A 10,392-nucleotide genomic window follows, 5' to 3' on the forward strand; every position below is an offset into this window, starting at 1 on the left:
CGGCAATCACGGCTGTCGTAGTCCCGGCAGTCCCGGCTGTCACGACTATCGTAGTCCCGGCAGTCCCGGCTGTCCCGACTGTCGTAGTCCCGGCTATCGTAGTCCCGGCAGTCTCGGCTATCGCGGCTGTCATAGTCTCGGCTGTCGTAGTCCCGGCTATCGTAGTCGCGGTAGTCATCGTAGCGGTCACCGCGGCGCTCCTCACTGGACCTCTTATAGTCGGAGTCCCTGCGCCGGCTCCGAGACTCCCGCTCATCACGGTCCTCCCTCTCCACGATGGAGCCGTAGCGGCCGCTCCGCTCCGTCCTGCTCACGCTGCGGGGCACACCGGGCCGAGCTCACAAGGAGAAAAGCCCTCAGCGACCCCCACCATCTCCCGTCCGCCCCCCGCCCCCTCCCCTCCATCTCTCCCCCCCCCCCCGCCACTCACCGCTTGTCCGATCCCATGACGCTGTCCACAATCCGCAAGCACTCAGCGCAGCGCTAACCGCCACCACAGCGCGCCGAACACACGCGCGCGCAACCCCTCACTCCCTCGCCACAAAATGGCGCCGAGGTGACTGACCGTCTTCTACCCAGCAGGCACCGCGCCCGCCGCCTGGAAGCTTCCGAGCGGTGCGCAGGCGCAGCGGCGGCCGCCGGCCGCGGGGCGCGCCGGGAGCGGTAGTGCGGGGGGCCGGAGCGGGGCCCCGCGGGGGTTGTGCCCCTTCCCCGTGCCGCTCTGCGCGCCTATGGGGCGCGAGGTGCTTTGGGCTGGAAGGGGCCCGCAAAGAACAACCAGTGTGACCCCTCTGCCGTGGGCTGGGACATGTTCAACTACATCAGGGTGCTCAGAGCCCCGTCCAGCTGACCTTGAGCACATCCAGGGAGGGGGCATGCACAGCTTCCCTGAGCAACCTGGTCCAGGTCTCATCGCACTCATGACAAGACTTTTTTTCCCTTATGTCCAATCCAAACCTGCCCTCTTTTGGTTTAAAACCGTTGTCCCTTGCCCTGCCCTGCTAAAAAGTCTCCATCTCTTATGAGCCCTCTTTATATATTGAAAGGCCACAGTAAGGTCCCTCCAGAGCTTTCTCCAGGCTGAAAAACTCCTCCAGCCTGTCAAGTTATCAAATAGTACTAGATCCAGTATGGACCTCTGAATGACACTGCTCGTTACTGGTTTCCACTTGGACATTGAGTGACTGCAGAAGTGGGGAACCTCTGGAGAGGGTGGTGGGCCCATGGAAGGCCCTTTTACCTACAGATCCAGGCGTGGAGAAGCAAAGAAGATGTAAAGAAAAGGGAGTGCTTGGGTAGCACCTTTCCTTCCCCAGGCTCGACATCAGCCACCACCTCCCCTTTCACCTGGTGGACTCTGCTCCCTGTGGTCTCAACACCCTCAGTCCTTCCCCTCCCTTTGTCGAGGCAGTGGGTGGCACATGGGGCACGAGCCTCCAGTCTCCTCCTGCCACTCCTTGCTTCTTACTCATCTCACCAGCCCTGGCATGGGCTTGTCCGTAGACCGTTTGGGGGAGTACCTGTCTAGGTAAAACTGAATCACATTTTCTGCCCCCAAGGGAGGACATGGGCTGTCCCCTTGTCTGTGCTGCCCTGGGCTGATGTGGCCGAGCCTGGGAGCTACAAAGCCACGGATGCTCTGGCTCCAGCAGCATCATTCCCTCCGTGTCCCCAGCAGGAAGGGCAGCTCTGCCTCCTGCCCGTGCCCCATGTGTCCCCACTGGATGTGCAACTGCTCCTGCCTGAGGACACGCACCTCTTATACAGGAAGACATTTTGCAGGCAGGAGAAGGCAGGGATTGCCTGGTCCTCTTCCCAGCCTGATCTTCAGCCCTGCCTGTTTGGCAGGGACCCAAGAATAGTGATTCAACATGCAAAATGATGTAGGCTTTAACTCTTTCAGGACTGTTTTCTCTGTCCCAGACCATGGTAGATGAATTCTGGCTGGGGGGGCAGCCAGCAGCAGGGTCACCCCTCATCCAGGGACCGCCTGGCAGGCAGGCAGGCAAGCAGACAGGCCTGCCCCAGGGTGCATGTGTTACCCAGGGGTGTGACAGCCGTTTCTGATGTCATCCCTGGCCACTGCCTGCTCTTGCCTAGGGAAAAAGTTTCACCTCCAGGCGGGCTGCCTGACCTGCCCAAAGGCTTCTGGAGGCTCCTTAGCAGGAGCGGCGGTGCCTGGTGTGTGTCTCACGGGCCCTGGGCAACGGGAGCAGGTAGGACACAGCTGCTCCCCACTCTTCTGACCCCTTTGCTGCTTCCAGCAGCCCTTGCTTGGCTGGAACCAGGGGGGGCATAGGAGGAGATAAGGGGCTGCTCAACCACCCTGTGCCCAAATCAAAGCACCTTTCACTGAGCTTGGGAAGGACTGGGAGGGGGGCACTGCATGCTTTCCTCTCCTGCATGCCTCTGGGGACACAAGGCTGGGGGAGTCTTGGGGACATAATCCTGCATGTTAAGGGTCCCTGTTGAGGGGAGGTGGGAGCCAAGCAGGGCTGTCCAGGCTCCCCCCACCCCTCCAGTCGACCCTCGATCTCTTCCAGCCCTTCTGACCTGAGTTTGCTGCTCCAGCAGCCATGCCCCTCCACGCTCCCTCTCAGCTCCACTTCAGCAGGCTGTGTCTCCTCTTTGGGCTCCCTCAGAGGCTGGAGGGTGCTGAGGGGCTCTGCCCCCCAGTCCAAGCAGAGGAGCAAGTCTGAGACATTTCAGTGGCAGAGTCCCATCCCCTCCTCTGGCCTGGCCATGGGCTGGAGGCATAGGGAAAGTGAGGCACAGCCCAGCCACACCATTCCAGAAGGACAGCTCAGCATCTCTCACCTCCTGCTCTGCTCTCCCCAAGGATTCTTCTGGGAGATTAAGGCTGAGCTGTCCCTGCAAGGGTGGCTCAGCCATGGCCTCCAAGCGCCATGCCCCCCCTCCAGGTGGCAGGGGCAAGAAAGCAAAGGGGGGAGAGGAAGATGATGCCTGGAGCTCCACCTTGGCAGCCCTGAAAACTGCTCCCAAGGAAAAGCCTCCCGCCACCATCGATGTGCTGTGCCCCCTGAGCACAGCACCAGGTGCCCAGGTGAGAGCAAGTCTGGGGTACCCAGCGAGGCTGGGATGGGGGTAAGTCGGCAGGGGGATGAGGGGAGGCCCAGGGCAGTCCCCACCCTGCTGACACAGGGGCAGCTCCAATTTTCCTGGCAGATCCCCCTGCAGCCCCGCTGGAACAACTCTGCACACCCCCCCACATCCCCAAATGCTGCCCAGGTGCCAGCCCAGGATGTGCTGCTCACTGTAGGTCTACGAGGACTATGACTGCACCCTGAACCAGACCAACATTGGTGCCAACAACAACAAGTTCTACATCATCCAGCTCCTTGAGCATGAGGGTGCCTACAGTGTCTGGAGTCGCTGGGGTCGAGTGGTGAGTCCATGCCAGCACCACTTGTCCCCTCCACCACAGCTGTCCCCACTCTGTCTTGGGACCCCCAAGGGTTGGGGATGAACCTGGTGGTCCCCACCCCTTGTTCCTAGTCCCAAAGCAAGCAACCAAGTGACCCTGCTATAGCCCATTGTTGGGGGGGCTTCAAAGCCTTGCCCCACACAATGGAGTCACCCTGGCCAGGGTGTATGGCACTTGTCACTGCAGTGACAGTGAATGTGACACCCCAGCAAGGAGTCCTGGGGTGTCTCCCCGAGCTGGAGGGGCCCCCAGACCTGGTGCTAGTGGCTTGGCATGTTCCTGCCTGCTGCCCTGCAACCCTGCCATCACAGTCCCCCTGCTCCCAGGCTGCTCCCCCCGACATGGGGCTGGTGGAGCAGGGATGCAGGGGTCCTGACCACTACTGTCCACTGCCAGGGTGAGGTCGGCCAGTCAAAGCTCATGCCCTCTGCCTCCCTGGAGGCCGCCAAGAAGGACTTTGAGAAGAAGTTTCGGGAGAAGACCAAGAACAGCTGGGCAGCGAGGGATAACTTCGTTGCCCAGCCAGGGAAGTACACACTCATCGAGGTGCAGCTAGGGGCCGGGCAGGAGGTGGAGGTTTCTGTCAGGGTGAGTGTGCCGGGCAGCTGGGGTGTCACCATGGTGGGGTGGTCCTCACATGCCACCCATGGCCCACTGAGCACCAGGACATCCAAGCAGGTCAGCAGAATGGGGTGGGTTTTAGGAGGGGTCTGCACACAAGCAGAGATTTGAGGCTAACGGGTTGAGGTGGAGTGGGAGGGCATCCCAAGTGAGAACCATGGGCAGACACCTGGGTGGATTTGGCCATGGAAAGTGGAGGCAACACCTGCCTGTCACTCTGCTGCCCAAAGGTCAGGCTCTCCCCACTGAGGTGGGCAGACCTACTGCCGTGCCCCTGTAATCACCTGTGGGCTCACAGGTGGCACGGTGATGTTGGGGGTCTGCAGGTGGATGGCGTGGACGGGGACAAGGTCTGCAAGCAGCAAGTGCTGCCCTGCACCTTGGACAAAGCCACACAGGACCTGGTGTCCCTCATCTTCAGCAGTGACATGTTCCGGGATGCCATGCAGACCATGAATATTGGTAGGAGGTGATGGGTGGCGCGGGGTGGGTCTGGGAGCTGCGAACAGGGTGTGCAGATGGAGAGGTGAACGGGGCAGAGATACCAGTGGGTTTTTGAGCATCCCCACTGACAACCCAGCACCTGGTGGGATGTGGGGCAAATGGGGCAGATGGGTTCACTTGTGCCCTCCCCTGTCCCCTTGGCCAGATGTGAAGAAGATGCCACTGGGAAAGTTGAGCAAGCAGCAGATTGTGAGGGGCTTTGAGGCACTGGAGGAGCTGGAGGTGGCACTTCAGGAGCAGCCCCCCAAGGCTGCCCGCCTGGAGGACCTCTCCTCCAGCTTCTATACCATCGTCCCCCATAATTTTGGGAGGGCACGGCCACCCCCCATCAACTCGCCTGACCTGCTGCGTGCCAAGAAGGACATGCTGTTGGTGAGATGCCAGGGCACTGGGCAGGTGCCATCCCTCCCCAAGGATGGCTCCTGCCTGGCGGGAAGCTGGAGTTGCCCTGGTTCCCCAGCATGGTGCCCAGAACTGGCGGTGAGGATGTCCCCGGTCTGTGCCTGCCAGGTCCTGGCTGACATCGAGGTGGCACAGAGCCTGCAGGCGCAGAAGGTGAAGGAGGAGGAGGAGAAGGAAGTCGCCCATCCGCTGGATCAGGATTATGCCCTACTCTGCTGCCAGCTCTCCTTGCTGGACCCAGCTTCCAGGGAATACCAGGTGCCACTTGTGCCACAGTGCCCCATGATGGGGAACAATTGTGCCAGGCCTGTGGACTCCCCAAAGGCCCCCACTGTCCCAGGGGGACCGTGGGCATTGCTGGGATGGCTCCCTGTGGTGACACCGCTTTCCTGCCTCCGTCCCTGGCAGCTGATCCAAAACTATGTGGCACAGACTGGGCACAAACTCCGCATCCTCAATATCTGGCAAGTGGCCCGAGATGGCGAGGTGAGAAGGAGATGATTATCCCCATCCCACAGTGAGGAAGCCCCAGTTGCACCCCAGGACTGCATTATGGCCCAGCTGGCCAGTGGCAAACAGGGGTTGACTGGGAGGTGTTAGATGGCAGTCCCCCACCCCTGGGCACCCATGTCTCCCTCCATGGACAGCCTGTAGCTCTGTGTCTCTCCAGGATGAGCGCTTCAAAGCCCACGACCTCCTGGAGCACCGGCGCCTGCTTTGGCATGGCACCAACGTGGCGGTGATCGCGGCCATCCTGAAGAGTGGGCTGCGCATCATGCCCCACTCGGGCGGGCGTGTGGGCAAAGGCATCTACTTCGCCTCTGAGAACAGCAAGTCTGCCTGCTATGGTGAGGGTCCTGGGATGGGCAGCGCTGCTCAGGATGCCTGCAGGGTTGGTCCAAGCCCAGCTGCCTTTGCATACCCCCTGCTAGGCAGCTGCGGCCAGGCCAAGCCCCTTCCCTGCCATGGCAGCTGGTCCCTGCGTACCAGGGTGGCCTGAGCACAACCAGAAGGGAATTCCAGAGTTGACACCATCATCCCCATTCCCTTCTCCCATGGTAGTGGGCTGCACATCCAAGAAGGTTGGCATCATGTTCCTGACGGAGGTGGCCCTGGGCAAGCCCTACCGCATCACCTGCGATGACCCCACGCTGTGTCAGCCGCCCGCTGGCTATGACAGTGTCCTGGCCTGCGGCCGGACAGAGCCGGGTGAGCATGGGGCAGGAGGGTCTGTGGGGTCTGTGGGGCTGGGGTGGGCACAGGGCTGTGGGGAGAGAGGCCAGATCTCAAGGCTTGACATGGTGGTGGGGGGTGTCACCCAGACCCCGCACAGGATGAGGAGATGCTGCTGGACGGCAAGAAGGTGCTGGTGTGCCAGGGCAAGCCCATCCCCATGCCCGCCTACAAGGACTCCTCCTTCAGCCAGAGCGAGTACCTCATCTACCAGGAAAGCCAGTGCCGGATCCGCTACCTTGTCCAGCTCCACTTCTGAGGGTGCCCAGGCACCCTGCAGCCCATCCCAGCACCAGTTGGTGATGCCTACCAGCCCCGAGCACAGTGGTCTGGACTCTCCAGCCATCTGACCTGGGGCTTGGCAAGGGACAGGCTGGTGTGGGGACAGAGCTTGCTTTGACTGTGAATAAAAACCCTGTTCCTTGTATTGAGTGGTGCTGGTGCTTTCCTGCCTGGCTGTAGGGTAGGGAAGGGTGGTGGTAGGTCTCAGTAGGGGCGGCAGTGGGTGGCTCTTGGAAGGGCTGAAGCCTGTTGTGGCTGGTACTGGCAGCCTTCAGGTGAAAGCTGGTGGCTTTGCGAGCCGGGTGCCTGCATCACCATAGCATGGCACATGGCTCATGCCCATCACCGTAGCATCAGAGCTACAGAGGACAAGCAAGATGTGCTGCCCTGCCTGGACATGGAGGAGCTCATCTGTGCATCCAGAGGGGCAGTGCCTGCCTCTGGTGCCACACTCGGTGCCATGCCTGCTGCCCTGCCCCGGCCTGGCGCCCATGCTGAGCCCTCCTCTGCGCTCACATGTGCCGCCTAAGCATGTGTCCGGGTCCTGGAGTGCCGGGGGAAGGCGACTCCTGGCTGCGTTACCCTGGTGCCCCATGGATGCTCCAGAGCATCCACGCACCGGCAGGGAGGACATGCCACAGACATGCCTGTGGGTCTGTCCCCCGAGCCCCTGGGACCTCAGGAACGAGCTGTCCTTGTGGAAGGACCAGGCCTGGTGCAGTGGGTGGCTGTGCTGGGGGGTGGTGGGGACAGGGCTTGGGAACCCTGGTCCCCCCTTCCTGAGCCCCCGCTGGCTGCTAGGACCCAGCAGCTGTCCCCGTGGGACCGCCACGAGTGCAGGCAGAGCCGGCAGCGCCCGGGAGTGACAGCTGGTGCCATCCGCAGCTGGCAGGCTGCAGGCAAACAGGATGACGAGCGGGTGACGGGGTGCAGGGAAGGGGGAGTGTGGCCTTGCACAGGGGCCGGCAGCCCCTGTTCTGCTGCAGGAGTGACACTGGCAAGAAGGATCCGCGGCAAGGAGGGGAGCATCACCCACCTCCCCAGGAGCAAAGGTGCGCTGGGTTCCCCCCACTCACCCTGGTGTCCCCTGTAGCCAGAGCAAGGAGCAGGGATGGGGCAGGTGGGTTTGTGATGTCCCTCAGGGTGTGCTGGTGTGGTTGGGGCAGAGGGATGGGGTGCCTGCCTGGCATGGGTGCCTGCAGGTCCCAACAGTGCCGTCCCTGGCCAGGCTGGGGACAGCCTGGATGCCAGCTCTGGAGTAGACAGGATACTGTGACCTCGCTGGGCACCTCTCCCTGCTCCAGCATCTCAGAGGGGTTCAGGTCATCTCTGGGTTTCTCTGTTGCTTGTCTTCATTTTGGTTCTCGGTCACACCCCACTCCCCTTCCCAACAGGCAAGTAGAAGACAGAGACCATGGTTGTGGTGAGGTTTCCCTCTAAGGGATGCAGAAGAGCCCTTGCTGTCCAGGCACCGGAGCTGCTGGCTTAGACCTCATCAGGGGATGGCGAGCCACATGAGGCTGAACACCACGGACAGCCTAGAGCCGCTCTCTGTCCCCGAGCAGTCCATCACCCAGGAGGTGGTGGGCCTCCTCTGCATGGTCCTGCTCACCCTCACAGCCCTGGTGGCCAACACCGTGGTGATGGTCGTCATTCTCAAAACTCCCCTTCTCAGGAAGTTCATCTTTGTCTGCCACCTCTGTGTGGTCGACCTCCTCTCTGCCATTTTCCTCATGCCCCTGGGGATCATCTCCAGCTCCTCCTGCTTCAACAGGGTGATCTACAGCATCTCCGAGTGCCAGGCCTTGATATTCCTGAATGTTTGCTTCATCAGTGCTTCCATCCTGACTATATCCATCATCAGTGTGGAGCGGTACTACTACATCGTCCACCCCATGAGGTATGAGGTCAAGATGACCATCAGGCTTGCGGTGGCTGGAGTGATCTTCATTTGGGTCAAGTCTGTTCTCATCACTGTCTTGGCACTTGTGGGCTGGCCTCAAGGCAATGGGGCCACCAGCGCCAGCCGCTGCACAGTCTACTGGAGCCCTGGGGCCCACAAGAAGGCTTTTGTGATCATCTTCAGCATCGTCTGCTTTGTTCTGCCCACCATCATCATCTTTGCTGTCTATTGTAGTGTCTATCGTGTGGCCCGGATGGCATCCCTGCAGCACGTGCCCGTGCCAGCACAGGCAGTTGTGCCAAGACACCGATCTGACTCCATCGCCAGCCAAGTGACCATCATCACTACCAGGAACCTGCCGCTGCCCAGGCTGGTGCCAGAGCGCCTTTTGGGAAGCAACAAGGCCATCCTCACCTTGGTCCTCATTGTGGGACAGTTCTTGTGCTGCTGGCTGCCCTTCTTCGCTTTCCACCTGCACTCCTCTGTTACTGCTGGAACAGTGGGTGGTGGACATGGGGAGATGGTGGTCACCTGGATTGCCTACTCCTCTTTTGCCATCAATCCCTTCTTCTATGGGCTGCTGAACCGCCAGATCCGGGAGGAGCTGGCCCGACTCCGGCGCAGCTGTCTCAACCGGCCACTGGGCCAGGAGCTCTGTCTTTCTGTCTCAGAGGCTTCTGTTCAGGAAAACTTCTTGCAGTTCCTCCAGAGAGCGACTTGCACGCTGGAGACCCACACCAGCTGTATCAGCCCCAGCCCCAGGAACAGGCTGGACCAGACCAAGATGGGCTTCCCCATCCCGGGTCAAGTTCCTGAAGAGAGCAGTTGAGAAGCAGGAGGCCCTATCCCACCATGATGGGTAGGAGGGTGGGCAGGGGACCTGCCAGGAAACCATCAGACCCAGCCTCTTGGATTTGGAGGGATCCTTGTTCAGGTTTTGCCTCTTCTCTGAGCTTATGGTGGTGATGGTTTCTCCATCCAGTAGAAGGCGGCAGATCCGGGGAAGCCTCATCTCCCTTCTGCAGACTGGGATTGTCTCTGGCTACACCAGCAGAGCCCAGTTTCATGGATGGGCTGTCCTTGGGACACAGGATGCCAAGGGGCTCCTACATGGGGGCAGAGGAGGGGGCACTTCCATCTCCGCCACCCCACTGGGACCACTCGTGGCCAGTGGGCAAGAGAAGATGTCCCTTGCACCCTACCCAGGAGCAATGCCCCAGCTAACACCACTAACACCAGTAACACCAGGGCCTCAAGCACCCTGTTGAGCCTGGACGGCTGATGTGGAGCCCTCCATCTTTGGCTGTTTAACCCAAAACTAATGTCTGGGTGGAGGAGCTCCTGTCACCCATGGTACTTATTGGGGGACGGCACCTGCAGGGCGGGCTCTGGCCGTGTCTGTGTTTCTCCTGCTGGCGTGACAGCGTGCAATGCCCATGGTCATGCCCGGCTGTGCCCTCTGTCTCCCCGAGCTGGCAGGGGCTGCCCCTCCATGGGGGACGCTGGCTGGCTGGGGGTCTGTGCTGGGCTGTTTATGGACACAGCTGCCCAGTTGAAGCACAGCCAGTGGTGTCACGTGCCAGCCAAACTGGGCTTCTGGCCAGGGGTGCACTGGGGTGGACGCAGTGGCACAGGGTGGCTGGGAAGGGGCCATGCAGGCTGCCCCCGTGCAGCAGCCAGAGGGGACTGGGAGCTGCTGTCCCCCTTTGGTCTCATTGCTTCTGCAGGCTGTGGGAACCCTCCCATGGGGTCCCCAGTACAAGAAAGGGAACTGGACCCTGTTGGGGGATGCTGGAGGGGTAGATCACCCTCAGCCCACCCACAAAGGTGCCAGGGATGGTGCTGGCACAGTGGGTTGGAGATGCCCCTGCCCCAGTAATAAATGGGCGTGCTGCGGGAGAACTGCCCCACGGCCTCTCAAACTGCCCCATGGCAAGGAGGGGGCTTAGGAAGAGCCCCAGAGATATGGGGGCTGAGTGCCAGCACCCCCCTGGCCACAGGG

The 10,392-nt window shown here is 61.1% G+C and overlaps 3 protein-coding genes across 5 annotated transcripts in view; 2 read left to right on the top strand and 1 right to left on the bottom strand.

Moving 5' to 3' along the window:
* RBM5 (RNA binding motif protein 5) overlaps positions 1-584 on the bottom strand; it is a 15,274-nt gene extending 14,690 nt beyond the window's left edge. The window contains exons 1-2 of one of the 2 annotated variants that reach the window (XM_074914666.1): positions 431-584; positions 155-315 (exon numbers count right to left, since the gene is read on the bottom strand). In XM_074914666.1, coding sequence (XP_074770767.1) covers positions 155-315; positions 431-447 — 178 coding nt within the window. In that variant the 5' untranslated portion in view covers positions 448-584. Of the gene's footprint in view, positions 316-430 lie in introns of both variants that reach the window. The other variant, XM_074914665.1, reaches the window with a different exon arrangement.
* A 1,501-nt stretch (positions 585-2,085) lies between these two features.
* PARP3 (poly(ADP-ribose) polymerase family member 3) lies at positions 2,086-6,632 on the top strand. Of its 2 annotated transcripts, none has more exons than XM_074914008.1 (11): positions 2,086-2,216; positions 2,840-3,064; positions 3,281-3,406; positions 3,842-4,033; positions 4,393-4,528; positions 4,716-4,942; positions 5,081-5,230; positions 5,381-5,458; positions 5,643-5,820; positions 6,035-6,181; positions 6,295-6,632. In XM_074914008.1, the coding sequence occupies exons 2-11, from the start codon at positions 2,891-2,893 to the stop codon at positions 6,462-6,464; spliced, it is 1,578 nt and encodes a 525-aa protein (XP_074770109.1). In that variant the 5' UTR covers positions 2,086-2,216; positions 2,840-2,890; the 3' UTR covers positions 6,465-6,632. The 2 variants fall into 2 exon arrangements, with proteins under 2 accessions (XP_074770109.1, XP_074770110.1); XM_074914009.1 differs by having other exon boundaries at positions 2,103-2,216; positions 2,879-3,064.
* A 793-nt stretch (positions 6,633-7,425) lies between these two features.
* LOC141964081 (putative G-protein coupled receptor) lies at positions 7,426-9,227 on the top strand. The gene is made up of 2 exons (XM_074914010.1): positions 7,426-7,539; positions 7,882-9,227. Exon 2 carries the CDS (start codon positions 7,990-7,992, stop codon positions 9,217-9,219), a length of 1,230 nt encoding a protein of 409 aa, XP_074770111.1. The 5' UTR covers positions 7,426-7,539; positions 7,882-7,989; the 3' UTR covers positions 9,220-9,227.
* Positions 9,228-10,392: the final 1,165 nt, after the last annotated feature.

The sequence above is a fragment of the Athene noctua genome, chromosome 10, assembly GCF_965140245.1.
Source record: "Athene noctua chromosome 10, bAthNoc1.hap1.1, whole genome shotgun sequence".
Taxonomy (NCBI): Eukaryota; Metazoa; Chordata; class Aves; order Strigiformes; family Strigidae; genus Athene; species Athene noctua.